The sequence below is a fragment of the Anolis carolinensis genome, chromosome 4 (genome assembly GCF_035594765.1).
Source record: "Anolis carolinensis isolate JA03-04 chromosome 4, rAnoCar3.1.pri, whole genome shotgun sequence".
Lineage (NCBI taxonomy): Eukaryota > Metazoa > Chordata > Lepidosauria > Squamata > Dactyloidae > Anolis > Anolis carolinensis.
The window spans coordinates 250147720-250165687 of NC_085844.1; the positions used below are offsets into that span (position 1 = coordinate 250147720).

General features: G+C 41.1%; 1 protein-coding gene across 1 annotated transcript in view; it reads left to right on the forward strand.

Annotated features, from left to right (window-relative positions):
* Positions 1 to 1381: 1381 nt before the first annotated feature.
* Positions 1382 to 17968, forward strand: part of asxl1 (ASXL transcriptional regulator 1) — a 41939-nt gene continuing 25352 nt past the window's right edge. Inside the window, exon 1 of the mRNA XM_008120860.3 lies at positions 1382 to 1990. Coding sequence (XP_008119067.1) covers positions 1931 to 1990 — 60 coding nt within the window. The 5' untranslated portion in view covers positions 1382 to 1930. The remainder of the gene's footprint in view (positions 1991 to 17968) is intronic.

Below are 17968 nucleotides of genomic sequence, written 5' to 3' on the forward strand. Positions count from 1 at the left end.
GTGCCATGCCCTGACTTCTTCCTTCCTCCCTCCCTTCACAAGTGATTAAACCTGTTGGAAAGGTCTGTTGGAAACTAGGCAAGTGGGGTTTATATACCTGTGGAATAATGTCCAGAGTGGGAGAAAGAACTCTGTGAATGTTGCAATTTTGCCAGCTTGGTTAGCATTGAATAAGCTTGCAGCTTCAAAGCCTGGCTGCCTCCTGCCTGGGGGAACCCTTTCTCGGGAAGGAAATCAGTATTTAAGCTGGAATGGGCTATACCAGAATTTTCTTAGTAAAAAAAAAAGGCTCATGGAGATGCAACACTTCCCAAAGCATTGCCAATAGGCCGTGCTGTGGCGCAGGCTGGATAGCAAGCAGCTGCAACAAATCACTCTGACCAAGAGGTCATGAGTTCGAGGCCAGCCCGTGCCTGCGTCTGTCTCTGTTCTGTGTTATGGCATTGAATGTTTGCCTTTGTGTGTGCAATGTGATCCGCCCTGAGTCTCCTTCGGGGTGAGAAGGGCGGAATATAAATACAGTAGAGTCTCACTTATCCAACATAAACGGGCCGGCAGAATGTTGGATAAGCGAATATGTTGGATAATAAGGAGGCATTAAGGAAAAGCCTATTAAACATCAAATTATGTTATGATTTTACAAATGAAGCACCAAAACATCATGTTAGACAACAAATTTGGCAGAAAAAGTAGTTCAATACGCAGTAATGCTATGTAGTAATGACTGTATTTATGAATTTAGCACCAAAATATCATGATATATTGAAAACATTGACTCCAAAAATGCGTTGGATAATCCAGAACGTTGGATAAGCGAGTGTTGGATAAGTGAGATTCTACTGTACTGTAAATAAATAAATAAATGTTAGCTGGCCCTGATTGCTTCCTGTCTGGAATTCCCTTGCCATATGGATCCAGGCCAAGCTTTCACTCCCGTTCTTTATCAGTGACGTCACGGGATGCAACTTTCTCCCAGCCAATCAGCTTCCTTCCTTCCCTTTCCCTTTGTTTTTGGGCCGGGAAGAAGCTGTTCTTTGAGACCAAACCCTTCCATTGTTCTAAGCCGGAGCCTGAAGCGCCCGTGTGCCAAGCTTGGTCCGGATCCATCGCGCCTGGGAGGAGCCTTTGCGGGACAAACAAACAGGCCTCGGTTACGCGACTCCTACCATTTTGAGATACCCGGATGTTGTGATGTTGTAGCCCCACCCGTCACTGAGTTATTTTTTTGTGCGGCACCCATCATGCATCGCGGCGCTGCTTCCTTTTTCCTTCGCAGTGCGTTCTGGGAGGTGTAGTCTCTCCGGCGCGCTCTTTCCCTCAGAGCGGGGCCCCGCCCATTCCGCCGGGGACTACACTTCCCGTCGGCCGCCGTGCGTTGTTTTCCTTCGAACTGCCCCCGCCTCCACCCTTCCCCCCCTCCCTCTCTAGCTTAGTGACCGTTGCCTGCTTGGCTTTACCTTGGCGTGCGGGAAGGATTTGTCCCTCGGAGGCCACCGTCCGGGCCTAGCGCCGCCTTCTTTTCCCTTTTCTCTCAGTCGAGAAAGACAGGCTTCCTTCCTCTCCTCTCCTTCCGTTTCCCTTTCCCGCCCGCCCTTCCGAAAGACCTTTGACCTCCCTCTTCCTTTTTCCTCCTCTTTCTCCGTTGTTATGCTGGGCCTGAGGAACCAACGCGTCCCCCCCTCGCGGCGCCACCTTTGAGGCCTTCCTCGCTTTCCGTAGTTCTTTCTTTCCCCCCGTTTAGCCTCATTCCACCATCGCAGGCCTGAGGAGCTGCTTCTCCTTCTCCTGCTTCTCTTTTTTCCTCACGACTCTTTTCTTCGCCTTCTTGGGTTCTCTTTCCGTCTCTCTCTCTCACACACATATAGGCCCCGCTTTTCCCTTCTTTCGTTTCCTTTCCGTTGCTGCCATTCGTCGCCAGGCCAAGAGGAAGATGAGGGAGATGAAGCAGAGGAGGAAGAAGGAGCGCACGTGGGCCGAGGCCGCCCGCCTGGTGAGACAGTGGGAAGGGTGGTTGTTATTGTTATTGTTTTGTTTATTTCTCTGGCGGGGTGCTTTTGTTGAGAGGAATAGGGAGGTTTTGGAAAGGCCTTTGTTGAGACAACAGTGTGGTAGGCCTGTATGCAGCAGGCCTGGACCCACTTCGGCCCTCTTTCTCGAGGTTTGGACTCCCACCTCCCACAATTCCTAATGGCCTGTAGTTGTTAGGAATTATGGGAGTTGGAGTCCAAAACCTCAGGAATGAGGGTAGAAGTGGGCCCAGGCCTGCTGCATACAGTCAGTCCCCAAGTGATGTCAGTACAGAGACATTTTAAAGTGCAATTCCAGCCAAAATTACACACACACACACATGTATATACAGTAGTCTCTCACTTATCCAACATAAACGGGCCAGCAGAACGTTGGATAAGCGAAAATGTTGGATAATAAAGAGGGATTAAGAAAAAGCCTATTAAACGTCAAATTATGTTATGATGGGGCCCCTGGTGGCACAGTGTGTTAAAGCGCTGAGCTGCTGAACTTGCAGACCAAAAGGTCCCAGGTTCAAATCCCGGGAGCGGAATGAGCGCCCGCTGTTAGCCCCAGCTCCAGCCAACCTAGCAGTTCGAAAACATGCAAATGTGAGTAGATTAATAGGTACCACTCCGGCGGGAAGGTAACGGTGCTCCATGCAGTCGTGCCAGCCACATGACCTTGGAGATGTCTATGGACAACGCCGGCTCTTCGGCTTAGAAATGGAGTTGAGCACCAACCCCCAGAGTCGGTCACGACTGGACTTATTTATTTATTTACTACATTTATATGCCGCCCTTCTCACCCCAAAGGGGACTCAGAGCGGCTTACAAATTACATTCACATACATTATATTATTAGCATAGTACAATACTAACATTAAATTACTATATTGTACTATATCGTGACATTGTAATATTATTAGTAATATTACATTTAATATATAATATATAATTAATATTATTAAATTGTATTATTATCAGTATTATATTGTAATACATTAACGTCAGGGGAAATCTTTACCTTTACCTACATTATGATTTTACAAATTAAGCAACAAAACATGTTTTACAACAAATTGACAGAAAGCAGTTCAATACAGGGGTACCGTAATGTAGTAATTACTGTATTTATGAATTTAGCACCAAAACATCACAATGTATTGAAAAAATTGACTACTAAAAGGCAAACTGTGTTGAATAATACAGAACACTTATCCAATCTTCGCTTATCCAGTGTTCTGTATTATTCAACACAGTTTGCCTTTTAGTAGTCAATTTTTTCAATACATTATTGGGCGCTGTTCAGAGTTCAAATTGTTCTATATACAACTGATTTTACTCTGTATTGTACTGTGTGTTAATTTTGTGCGTTGTTTTACGCATTTTGTGCCATATGTAAGCCACCTCGAGTCCCTTCCAGGAGATGGAGGCAGGGTACAAAAACAAAGTTATGATTATTATCAATGCAAAGTGCTAGATATATATACATTAGTCTCACTTATCCAAGCTTCACTTATCCAATATTCTGTATTATCCAATGCAGTCTGCCTTTTAGTAGTAAATGTTTTTGTAGTAAATATTGCAATGTTTTGGTGCTAAATTCGTAAATACAGTAATTACTACATAACATTATTTTTGTATTGAACTGCTTTTTCTGTCAATTTGTTGTAAAACATGATGTTTTGGTGCTTAATTTGTAAAATCATAATGTAATTTTATGTTTAATAGCCTTTTTTTCTTAATCCCTCCTTATTATCCAACATTTTCACTTATCCAACATTCTGCCGGCCTGTTTACGTTAGATAAGTGAGACTGTACTGTATATACATGTGTGTGTGTATATATGTGTGTGTGGGTTATCTAGGTATCTGTATCTATACACACACACACACATAGAATCTATGTCCGTATATACTATATTAGGTTATCTAGCTATTTGTGTATATACTGTACTAGCTGCGCCCGGCCACGCGTTGCTGTGACTAGGACTTAATTTTTCTTTTCTTTTTGTTGTATGAATGTAGAGGCGTGGATGAGAGGTTGTGCTGTCAATTTTCAAGGTTGTGGGGCGTTTAATTTAGTTGTTTTGTCCGGTGCCGTGATTCCATTACCCTTTTATATATATAGATGGGGTTATCTACCTATATCCATATATATGATCTATCTATCTCTATATTCATTGTGCATATACTGTATGGGGTTACCTTTAAAAATCTCTATCTAAGATCTATCTACCTATATCTGCATATACAGGGTGTTTGAAAAAGAACTCCCTAGTTTTAATGTATTTATACTTAAAACTAGGGAGTTCTTATATGGGGTCATTTATTTGTCTATAACCATATATATAGATCGATCTGTGATAATTTGAAATATTTGACATGTTGGTAAAACAAGAATTGGACATAAAGCTTCAGTGGCGACCCCTTTCCCCCATGATTTCCCTTCCAAGGGGTAGATTTTTCTCACTTCCTGTTGTCTCCTAGTTGTCTCATTCTGAACTAGGAGTCATTTCTAAGGTGGATATTTGTATTTCGGGGACGGCCTGTATATGATAAATAAAATACTTTGGGGATGGGCAACTGTGGAAAGCTGTGGTGGCCACATTAGACTGAAGAAGACTCTGGAATGTTATATCCTCATCAAAGGTGGCGCAAAACAGTGAGAAAAGGCAGAAATAGTGTCAGCCTAAACAGAGCTGACTAGCTGGTATTCATAGGTGGCCTCCCATCCAAGTCCTAACCACAACCAGCCCTACTGGATCCTCTGTCAAGTATGGAGTGTGCCTTTGAGGACTACAGGCCGTCTCCAAGTTAAAGACAGGAAAGGTTCAGTAAGTTTGTTCTTAAGTTGAATTTGTATATAAGCCAGAACTGGAACATTTTTAAGTGTAACTTCAGCCATATACACACACATACACACAAACTTTGGATCATAAAGGGAAGAGTGAACACCCCTGTGCTGTTTCCTTTGCTGTCTGTGCCCCTGTATATATGAAGCCTTCTCACTTTCCGTCCCTGTGAGAATTGGATTTTGAAAATGTGTCTTGTGGAAACAAGGATTGGTGAGAAAGTTTCAGCAGAGACCTCTTTTCACCCTGATAATAACTCTCAGGGGAGAATTTTCCTTTTGAGGGGAAGATTCCTCTCTCTTCCTGTTGTCTCAGCCCCGTTCTTAACTAGGAGTCATTTGTAACTTGGATATTTGTAACTCGGGGTAGCCTATATTGTGTTATTCGAAGGACCCTATCTTTTTCTATGGATCAGTTAGAAATGTGTGGTCCTCTGGGGAGGGCCTTGTCTCTGCCCCTCTCAGCTGCTGCTCATAAATAAATATAAATATTGTCAAATATTTAAACATAGCCATCATATTCTCTTCTCTCGTCGCTCTCTTCTCCATGCTAAACATACATAACTCCCTAAGCCGCTCCTCTGATGGATTCGTAGCTTCTAGACCTTCAATCAATTTGGGAACCTTTCCATCTTGTCCATCTCCTTCTTAAATTGCTTTGTCCAGAATTGGGTACAGGATTATAATTCCAGGTGATGCCTGACCAGAGGAGAAGAGAGTGAGGCTATGATTTCCCTCCATCTAGGTGCTAGATTCAGATTGATACAACCTAAAATTGCGTTGGCTTTTTTAACTGCTGCATCACATTCCTGCCTCATGTTCAGCTTATGGTCTACTAGGACTCCCTATCTATATCTCATTGACAGACACCGTTTTCAAGCCAGTTGTCACCCATCCTAGAATTTCTTCCAAATTTTTAGGTAGAATCTCTTTTCCTGCAATTTTGATTCCGTTGGTCCATTATATCCTTGTCTCCAGAGCAACAGAAAAAAGCTTCTTCTCAATGTTTCATCCTCTCAAGTATTTTCAACATGGCTATCATGTCCTCTCTCAGCCTTCTTTTCTCCAACTTAGGTTGGACACACAGAGCTTCCTAAGTCACTCCTCATAGGGCTTGTCTTCCAAATCTTTGGGCATTTTCATTCTCCATTCGCCTTCCAGTTTGTCTGTCTCCTTTTTGAATTGTTTTGCCCAGAACAGGACACAAATTTATTCCAGGCGAAACCTGACCAAAGTACAAGAATAGAGTGGGACTATGATTTCCCTTGATGCAGTCTCTATTCTCGTATTGATGCAGCATAAAATCGCATTGGCTTATTTTCGCTGCCGCATCACACACCTGGCTCATGTTTAGTTTGTGGTCTGCTAGCACTCCCTTTTTGGTGGTTGCTTCCAGACTTTGGAACTCCCTCCCAAGGGGTTCTGTTTTCCTGCAGTTTGAATCCATTGCTCCATGGCGTATTCTCTAGGGCACTGCTTCTTAAACTGTGAGCCCCAACTCCAAATGGGGTCCCCTTCATTCAATATTGGGGTCACAAACATTTTGGAAACAGTAACCAGAAATAATAAATGGTTTCTGAACACCACCCACTTGTACAAATTTTGTTAGCAAACAATATGCAGTGTTTACAGTGGATAGCCTGCTCAGCAACGCTTGCAAATGCTGGCGTACTATCATTAAATATTTAATGTTTATACTTATTTTATATATCTTTATATCTAGGGTCACATAAAATTTCTCTAGCAGAAAGAGGTTGTGAGTGGAAAAAGTTTTAAAAGTCCTGCTCTGGAGCAGCAGAAAATAAGCTTGTTCCCGTCTTCATGTGACATATTTTTCAATACTTAAACATGACTCTCCTGTCTGCACGCAACCTCTTTTTCTCCAAGACAAACATCCCCAGCTGCCTAAGCCACTCCTCAGAGGGACTTAGGCACTACACTCCTGTTGATGCAGCCTAAAATCACATTGGCTTTTCTCACTGCTGCATCATAATTCTGGTTCATGTTTAGTTTGTGGTCTACTAGGACCACAAGCCAGGTGTCACCCATCCTTGTTCCCACCATGGTCCATCCAGTCCAACCCCATTCTGATAGGCAGGAACACACACTCAAAGCCCTCCTGACAGATGGCCATCCAGCCTCTGTTTAAAAGCCTCCAGAGAGGGACCCTCCACCAGTCTCAGAAGCAGTGAGTTCCATTGTTGAACATCTCATCTTATGGTCAGGAAGTTGTTAATAATAATAAACTGTATTTATTTATTTATTTATAAGTTATTCCTAGTGTTCTTTTCCTGTCATTTGAACCCATGGCTCCATTAAGTCCTAAGCCGCTTCCACACTGCTGAATAACATCCCACATTATCTGCTTTGATCTGGAATATATGGCAGTGTGGACTCAGATAACCCAGTTCAAGGCAGATATTGTGGGATTTTCTGCAGTGCATGAACAACACACAATCAAAGCACTTATGACAGGTGGCTGGCTACCCAGTCTCTGCTTAAAAACCTCCAGAAAAGGAGACTCCAACAGACTCCCAGGCAATCTACAGTATGTTCAATTGTCAAACAGCTCTTATTGTCAGGAGGTTCTTAAATGTTTATGTGAATCTCTTCCTCTAGTTTGAAGTCATTACTCTGTTTCCCAGTCTCCAGAGTAGAAGAAAACAAGCCAGCTCTTTCCTGTGACATCCTTTCAGATATTTAAAAATGGCTCTCGTATTCCCTCTCAGCCTTTTTTTCTTTAAGCTAAACCTACCCTAAGTTCCTTAAGCCGCTCCTCAGAGGGATCCATGATTTTTAGACCATTTTGGTGACCCTTCTCTGAACACCTTTCATCTTGTTCATCTCTCTATTGAATTGTTTTGGTCAGAACTTGACAGTGTTATTCCAAGGGAGGCCTGACCAAAGCAAAATAGAAAGGGACTATGACTTCCCCCATTTTAGACAATAGACTCCTATTGATGTAGCTAGAATCACACTGGGGTATTTCTTAGTTCTCCAGAGGACAGGATCAGGATCCAAAATGGTCATCACAGATTAGAGAATTGGGAAAGTAGGGTCAAGCTTCATTATGTTTACAGTGTAGATGCACTCCGGATCTACTTCTTCAGATGTGTGATGGAAGTAGGTTAAGTCTATGAAAGCTTATGCTACATATTTTCCCCCTCTCAGTCTTAAAGTTGCTACAAGATCCCTTTGTATACCTGTATTCCTGACTAACACAGCTATGTCATTAAGTTTCCTGCAAGGCAGAGAGTTGGCCTGAATGGCCTTTGTGGTTTCTTTCAACTCTGTGATTCAATGAATTCACTTTCCTGGTAAATTTCCAGGAAAGAAATAAGCTATTATAGCCATTGGATGCAGCTCCCTAACTTCTGCATACAGAGGGATTGCTGTTCCCTGTTTTGGAGAAAAAAAAGTTTGTATGGTTCAGCTATAACCTCAGTGGCTCTTACTGAGACGACCAGTTGGAAAACAGGCATATGGTGAAAAGTAAAGCATAAAGGCAATTTGGGCAAGAGGTTAATTGTTTACATTTTTAGACACAGCAAATAACTTCTGATCCTCTGGAATAGTGTTTCTCAAGTTTCCTGAAATGGGGGCCAGTATTACTCCCCCCCCCCATAGGTCAGGAACCATATTGGTACCATATTTACACCTATTGGCTACAACTGTTTCATTCTGGAAACTCTGTGGACCAAAAGCTCACAGACAAGAACCAGTCCGGGGACTGCCCCTGTTAGTACCACTGCTTTACAGAACATGTATTGTTTGTTTGTTTGTTTTGAGGTAGACGCATTGCACTTTTAGGAGACTGGATAGCCTGGATTTCTTAGGTTCTTCAAAAGTAGTTTTCAGTAGTAGGCAATTTAGCAAAATAGCAGATATGTTGCTTCTTCATTGCGAATGGAAAAAAATAACAATTCTTAATATTGTATAGTGGTTTTGGGTTTTCTTTCCATAGTTTTATTAGTTGTGGCACTTGCAACAATCCTGTAAATTGCATCAATAATATTGTAATCTTGTTTGTTAATATCTATTCCTAGGTTACTGTAGTTTCTAGAAAGCACTGCTATAACTTAAATTATAAGAAAATATTGTGGCTTTGGCCTGGATTTTCATATCACAACCTAGGGGTTAGTTCCAAGATTCCCCATAGATACCAAAATCCATGGATGATTGAGATCCATCCTATGCAGTGGTGTAGTAAAATGGCATTCCTTACACAAAATGATAAAATCAAGGTTTATTTGGGGGATTTGTTTATTATTTTTAAGTGGTTGAACCCACTTTTGGATTACTAAGCGGCTTCTGTATTTCAAGAAATTCCTCAACATTGGTGATTAGAGTTTGTTCTTTACCTAAAGTGAAAGGGAAAGTTTGCTCCGTGGCTTGTGTTGACCTGTCTTAAAGCATTTGCCTTGAAATCACCCTTGGCATGGGATAATCAACCTGATGTCCTCCATATGTATTGGACCTGCTGACTCAGTTGCCCCAGCTAACGTGGCCCAGTTCTCAGCGATGAATATATAGCCCAGATGTTTGGAGAACAGAAGGTAGTACAGTTTAACCCACAGCTAAGAAAAGCTGCCATGTAGCAGAAGGAAGCTAGGGGAATTTACAGAAAGGGCAGTTATTTCTGGGTCAGTATGTGAAAATGAACACAATGCTCTTCCCTCCTGTTTTTTCATAAGAAAAAAAAATATTTCTACAAAGTTAAAAGAATTATCCTGTATTATGGATCACAATGCCCTTCAGTTCTTGTGCATCTCCAAGCAATCCTCATCATTGGTTATGCTGACTAGAGCTGTTGAGAATTTAAACACAATAATATCTGGGAAATCTCATGCTACTTCTCTTTGTAGAATTACAGTGCCACAAGCTTATGAGGTCTCTGTGTTACTAAGGACATGCTTAATCTCAGTATGAAGTTGGGGGAAAGGCAGAAATACTCTTAGAAAATGGAAGAGAATATATTCAAACAGGCATGTTGAGAAGTTGGTACAGATCCCCCCTCTAATGTCCTATTTCAACTTTGGTGATCATAGCAAAATCATAAATACACTGCTGTCTCTCAGATTAGCTGTTAGTCTCCATGTTTTCCAATCACAAGTTGATGGAAGGAAAAGCCATTTGTCAGATTTCTGCAGGACATAAGATACTTGGACTTTATTGTAGGAAGACATGCCTCTTAAAAGTCAAAATATCCCACTCTTCCAGTAGTCTTCTGAGAACTAGTAGTTTCTTCCTTGATAGTAGGAATTTGCTAGCAATATATACCGTATATACTCGAAGATAAGCCGAGTTTTTCAGCCCTTTTTTGAGCTAAAAAAGCCTCCCTTGGCTTATAATGGGGCCAAGGCCGGGCAACAAAACCTGGAGGCCATTGCTTACAATATATGATGTATTTCTCTCTTACCTTCCCTTATCAGTGTGTTTTCCAAAGCCTCTCTCGCTCTTAACCAAGCAAATGTTTTGAAAAGGGAAAGACGCCCTTGCAAGTCAGGAAGAAGAAAAAAATATATCCATTAATCTTATAAAAGCATTTTCCCCTGAAATATTGGTTAAACTCACAGATATAGGCATTAATCCTCTGCATGCATTTGCAGTCTGTACTTATATATCTCTATCTATATACATTAATTTTATATATGAATTTTCCCCTCATATGTTTGCAGGTCTTTGCAAATCCTATATACATATAGATCCATGAACTTGTATATCTGTATCCATATATATACATTATTTAACCTATTGATGCCTCGATTAATGTAATTTTATTGGTATCTATTTTTATTTTGAAATTTACCAGTAGCTGCTTCATTTTCCTCAGCTTATACTCGGGTCAATAAGTTATCCAAGTTTTTTTGTAGTAAAATTAGGTGCCTCTGCTTATATTTGGGTTGGTTTATACTCAAGTATATACTGTATTCAAAAAAGTTGGAGAAGCAGCAGTGTGAGGAATTCCATTGAGGTATTTAATACATTCTTTCTAACAAGCTGTGAAATCAAGTGCACATGAAGACTCACCTGGAGGCATCTGGCTTTCCACACCTTAAGCCACCCAGTAGTGGGAGAGACAGCTTTCAATCTATTGTTCTCATTTAGATGGAGCATGAACTCTTATCTTGATGAACAGCAAGGCTTCAGAATGCCTTAAGTCCTGGTTTGTGGGAAATGTTGAGATGGTGAAGACTATTATGATTTTGAAATATCTTCTCACCTGGATATTTTCCCATTGTTGGTCTCCCGATAGCTATAGCAAAGAAGAATAAACCACAACAGTACACTTGGTCATTCTATTTCTTTGCTGCTGTGTGTAAGCTGCAGGGTGACGGTAATTGAATTATACTCCAATGTTTTTAAATTGGAAGTGCTGCTGCTTTTAGCAGAATAGCGTTTCCCCCATTATAAGAAGAAATTCCATGAGAAGAAGCCTCTTTTTTATGAGGCATATACTGAAATAGGCTATCTTGTGTGCTACGATTGAAGGATGGCTTTTGCTGTCTGTGTTTAGAAAGAAGGAATACTTCATATAGGAAAGAAACTTCCTGTCCTTTTTGGCTAAACAGATATTTTTAAACAGGGGGCTTTCAAAGTTTCATGGCCATTTTTCAGAAGAAAAGGAACCCTCAGTTCCATATCTTTATTTATAGTTCTAGTAGCCTGGGAAGAAGAGAAAATATTGTCATCCAGTGGTTGAAAGAGTGAGGCGGTATACTTCTAGAGGCAAAGGCATGTGAAAAAATGTGTGTTTCCATTTATGGTGGTGAGAGAATAAGGCGTTCTCCCTGAAAAAAGCTGCCAACAGTTAGTAGGCGTTGATTAGATTTCTCAGTATCTGTACTAAAATACCTTCCCTCTAGGTATGGACAGAATTGCTGGCTGGCTTTGTCAGAGGCATAAGGAATTGATCTTGTGCTGTCATCTGGAGAAGTGAGAAACCTCTTACTTCCGAACCAAGGCTTAATGTTTATGCTGTAATCCTAGCATAAGCCCTTACCTGGGTGTCAGCTCCATTGAACACAATGGTTGCGTTTTTCCCAGGTATTACACTGCAGATACTTGAAAATCCTCTGTCCTTGTTTAGGACTTTCTAGTGCTTCTTGAGATCACACTGAAGAGTGCTTGCCTCAGTAATTTCTGTAGTACAGTAGTTTCAGTTTAAAAACCATTCTGGCATTTGAATTGTGAAATGTTGAATGGATTTAAGGGCTGGCTGTGTCTGGACATCTGATACCTAAAATGGGATTCATGAGAGAAGAATAAGACCATGTTTAGATCTAATTATGGGGTAACTTCTCCATCTGAGTGTATTGAATATTTTCCTTGGATAGCATGCAAAGTGGAGAGGAAGACTGACATTGCAAATGATGTGATCAGCTTTTTGCAGACTATGGGTTATGCAGCTGTCTGCTTTTGATCCTGCTTTCAGAAACTGGTTTCAGGAAGTGCTGTTTCTCTTCTGCTTAAAAAAATAAGCCCCTAAAGTTGCAGAAATCGTACATGTCTGTCTTCCCTGGAATCTGTCTTTTAGCTATTGCTTGTGTAAGGTGAAATTCTGTTCTTAGTGTTTTTCTTTTTGAACTGTTTGTTTTGCATTGTGCTTGAAAGAGTAACTAGATAATTTTAGTGTAAAGGTATTCAGAAAGTGATTTTTCCCCTTATGCAAATATGCACAAAAATACTGAGCTTTTGGGACCATTCTGGAGATTTCTCTGATGCTCCTATGGATGCCCAGTGATAAGCTCATTTTTTCTATTATGAATTCTCTGTGCATCATAGAGATCACACACTGACTTCTACATTTTGTGTCTAGTAGAAAAGATCATGTCCCCTTTCCACATCCTCTTGCATATTTCAGAGGTCACACGGGATGTGTGTGTGTCTGTGTAAAGGAAGGTGTTGATTTGTTGTTTAAGGCTTCGAAGGTGTCTGCGTCTTTCACTTCATACCAGCCTCTACAGAGAAAAGCATGATTCGCTTTTACTGTTTTTGACTTTACTAATGCAAAGTGAGGATTTTTACCTGGCATTAATGATGTTGGAAGCAGAATCTTTCATGCCTCGTTTGACCTTTCACAAAGGTCTGGTGGAATGGAGAGAGGAGATAGTCACCCATCCGAATGGTCCATTTATCCCAAAGGTCTTAAATGAAAAGATGGAATGAATGTCTGTGGTTGCTTATGAAGACCAGCCAGATATTTTGATGCCTTCTTAGCTAATACAGCAGACTGTTAACTAGCACCTATGGGGATTGGTAGATGCCAGATAAAGGCCTAACTAATCCTCTGTCCTTTACTATACCATAAGCTCTGTATTGACTTCATATTACTACTGAAATACAGAAATTAAATGCAAATTAAGACAAAGACAAACTTAATTTAATGTAACATAGTTTTACTTCCTTACTGTATTATAAAAACAACCTATTGAAATCTAAAAATATTATTTGAGGGTTTTTCTTTGCCACTTTTGTAAGAATACTGAGTGTTTGAGTTCCAGTTAACTGAGAGTCTACTGTGTTAATGCAACTCTGAAATCGAAAATGTTGAAAAAACAAACAAATTAGTAACGTGGTCTGTTTTATAGTTAACCCATCACATTTTCAGGTTTCACTTTTGCGAGTTTGATTTCTGCCATAAAACTGCTCTAAAGGACCTAGAGTGCCCTATAGCATGATTCTGTGGTCCGTGTCCAAAAGAATTTGACCATCTATTTGCACCGTAAGACCTGGAATTCCTAGAGATATTTTCTCACAAATAAAAAATAGTGTTTTATTTAATTCATGGTTTTCCCATTTGTGTCACTTTTTGCATCTCAGCTCCATTGAATATGGAGGGCTGACTGTAGATTAGTACTATCCATGAAAATGATTGCAATATAAAGAAGTCATTATGTCCCCTCCCCACAATGTGGGGCTTTCCAAAGGTATATGGGCCCATAATATCTCCCAAACCTCTGGCACACCTATCTCAGAAGCAGTATAAGATCTAGCCAGGCTGTGTGTGTATGTGTGTGTATAGGGCCCCTAATGCAGCAAGAAGTACATTTGGGGAATGGGCTTTCATTGGGCCCACAAGTCCTTGCAGTTAGGGAAAGAATGAGATGCAAAGATGATTGCTGGCTCTATAGACCTGCACTGTCTTCGGTGTTGCCCAGTTGAAATCCAACACCTCATCCCACACTAACAGGACAGTATACCTTACCTGCACTTCACTTACTAGAATGCAGGCTTCCCAGCATTGAAAGGTTATTGTTAACCACAAGGGCACTAGCAAGAGCTAGTGCTTTTGCCTTTACTTCTGTCTGCTCCATAATATTGGAAACTGTTTTCCCTTGAATTTTACTCATCTGCTTTTCGTTAACACTCTGCTTCTGTAGAGAAAGTTGCTGGATTGATACCACAATCCATGGCATGGGTTTCTCCAGATAAATGAACGGGAAAGTTCAAGAATTCGTTTGACTCTGTTACTGATGTGCCGAATCAGGAGACTTTAGCAAAGCTCGTACTGCTGGGCCTGAGTAGGATTTCTGACTGCTCCCCTTTTTTTTAAGATGGATATAGAGAACAAGAGGGCAGTCTCCTTTGCAGAGATGCTTCTGTCGGCACTTTAGAGCTGGGAATGTTTATCTTTGTGGGTCAGGCACTTTGCAGAGACACCTGGCAGACCTGGCTGCTGCTTAGCCTTCATTAGATGTGAGCTTCTCTCAAAGGGCAGTAAAGTGATAGCAAGAGCACAAGGGACAATTACAGGGGACTCTTTATTTCTTTCTTTTCCTGGCCTTCTTATGAAAATACTGAGGATTGACTAGATGATGAATTTGACCTCGTTCTCTTCGGTTCTTTCCCTCCTTTTAATGCCACAGCAACCCTCTTTTTGGATGAGCCTTTTTGATGTCTCTTGATCTGAGAGTGAAATGTCTTTTGACACCAGTTTTACTTTGACCATCCCTTGCTTCAAGGCTCATCCATATCCACTGGGCATATTTTCTATTTCTGGTTTGTTGCTGGCTCAACCTGATGTTGGATTATGTACTTAGAGGCTTTCTTGGCCCAGCACCTGGTTTGCGGGTTTCTTCTTGAGCTGACTGTAAATCCATTCAGAGGGGATCTTGGTTTACGATTAAGCTGTCTGTGTTCTTCATCATAATTTTTTAAAGTGCTAACTACATTAGTTGTCATGATAGCTTTTGAATCATGAGTGCAAGGTGCTTTCTAGCTGCATGGGCTGTAGGGACGGAGCTTTGTATGCACACAGTGGGAACTATACTCAATTTGTGCCAAGGTCAGACTGCTAATCTTGGTAGAATATTAATTAGAGGAAACACAGGCCAGGATTCCATGGTGTCTGGGTCAGCATAAACTAGAAGTGTTTTCAGGCAGCACCTGAAACTTATATCCCCTTAGGTCTTCATCAGCGAATTGCTTCAGACCATTCTTCACAAGGGTAAAATGTTCCCCAGTAACAGGAATGCTAAAGCATTGCGCCAGCCATAACTGAAGAGGTTGGTTCTGGGACCCCCACAAATTCATAAACACATAGATGATCATGTCCCATGTTAATAAAGGGTGACAATGGGAACACACGTGGGAACCACCATTTCATAATATGGGTGTAACAATTTCGTTTGCTGAAATTGTGGCTCCAGAAGGCCCACTGCCCAGACATAATGGCTCATAAATCTAGATATGACATCTTACATCCAAATGATTTACACCCCTGTGGTGTTTCCTTTTCAGTCTGTGCCCCTGTTCAGAAGATTTCACCTTACTTTCTGTCCCTGTGAGAATTGGATTTTGAAAAATGTGGCTTGTTGTGGAAACAAGGATTGGAGATAAAGCTTCAGTGGAGACCCCTTTTCCCCATAATAAAATCTTTTTCAGGTGTGACTTCCCCTTCCCAGGGGCAGATTTTTCTAACTTCCTATTGTCTCACCCCATTCTTAACTAGGAGTCATTTGTAAATTGAATGTTTATAACTTGGCGATGACCTGTAATCCCTTTCATTGAAGCATCATGATAGTCATGTGGATTGTTGCCTGTGTTTTTATGCTTGCTGACTAGCATCCGGCCCCAGAGGGCCTATTCGCACATTTGTAGGTATGCCGCGTGGTACATTTAATACTGCTAAAAGTAAGAGTCTTTACGTTTATGAGGCCAAGTATGACACATATGCTTTCAGTAAAAATGGTGCCCCTTAGGAATGTATTTTCTCTGACTTGCTGTTTGCATGTGCATTTCTTGAAGCATGCTGTTAAAATGCTCTTTAATTGAGCTGCGTTTTAACCTCATGTGTAACTTTGAAAGAGGTGATTCATGTGATCCATAAATGTGTAGCAGCCAGCAGTGTTTCTTTGGGGGCTAATACTCTAAATGTGATTTGTGTCCAAGTTGGCTGCGTGTATTACTGTGTCATAGGAGCACAGTGGGAATTTGCATCACAGTTTCAAACCTTGCTTCCTTTTTTCCAGTGAGAAAAGCTAGCTCTTTATAAAAAGGAGAATGCAGCCACTTTTATTGTTGTAAAAGAGTGTATTGCTTGAATCTATCCTAGCAGTTGTCTTTTCACATAATTAATGCTTCCTATTCCTTTTAAAATATTACTTTAGATCACCATGAATCTTATATTAGTTAGTTGTGTGCTTTACTAGTAACCATCCTCAATCCATACTGCTTGGTATATTGCTCAGTCAGGATTGCATCTGAAGTTGAATTAGAGATGTGAATCCAAGCGGGAAAACATTATTCTCCTAAGAGGTTTCCAAAATTCCCAGTGGAAAATCTGGAAACAGAACATTGGGGAATGTAAATGGAACTTGGAGCCATTAGTAGTGTTACACCCCACTTTTATTTTCTGATTGAGATGCAAAGCTGATATTGTGTTTAATTCTGGGCATGTCCAGAGAACGGTGGTCAAAAGAATCAAAGGCCTGGAAACCATGAATCCCTGTGAGGAGTGGCTTAAGGAACTGGATATGTTTAGCTTGGAGAAGAGAAGGGGAAGGGGGGCGTGGTGGCCATGTTTAAATATTTGCTCCAGAGCCTAGGAGCAGTGAATTCATTCTCCAGGAAACGAGATTCCATTTAAACCTTAGGGAAAATTTCCTGATGGTAAGAGCATTTTGGTAATGGATTATGCTCCTGTCTCTGAGTCTTTTTCTCTGATAGAGACATTTCACCAAAAGTGTATGGCTATCATTTGGAACTGCTTCAACTGGGCATTTGTGCATGGCAGAATAGGATCAGACTGGATAACCCAGGCATATGCAAACTTGGGCCCTCTGGGTGTTTTGGACTACAACTCAGGAAAGGGCCTGAGGCTGTTAGGAATTTCACCCAGAGGGCCCAAGTTTGCTCTAAAGTGACCCTATCTCCCAATGTCTTCATGGTAACACTCAAAATGTCAGGAGCAATAGAGTTGTTCATAAATTATAACATTTAAGAAATATATTTTAAAAGCCAAATAGTAAACGGTATTGTGAGATTTAACTGTTACTAGTGGCATCTTGTTTTTGTCATCTGCCTATTATTCTGCTTGCTTGTAAGCAACTGCAGTATCGGATGCCTGGGAATTGGTTATGTGGATTTTCTGGGTGCTTTTTATCTGGAGATGTTCTGATTTCAGAATTCATTGGGATTTGATTTATTAGGAATGTTGGGCTGATTTTTAGGGGCCGGGCTCTGGCGCAGGCTGTTGAGCAGCTGCAATAAATCACTCTGACCATGAGGTCATGAGTTCGAGGCCAGCCCGTGGCGGGGTGAGCACCCGTCAATTAAAAATAAAAAATAGCCCCTGCTCGTTGCTGACCTAGCAACCCGAAAGATAGTTGCATCTATCAAGTAGGAAATAAGGTACCACTTATAAAAGTGGGGAGGCAAGTTTAACTAATTTACGACCTGGAACGAGGAAGTGCCATCAGAGTGGATGATGAAGCAGCTGCTCCCCCCTGTGGCCAGAATCGAACATCCCCTCAGGAGGTTAAATTGCCTCTGCATCTGTCTGTCTCGGTCTCTGTTTGATATGTTTATGGGCATTGAATGTTTGCCCTATATGTACATAATGTGATCCACCCTGAGTCCCCATCGGGGTGAGAAGGGCGGAA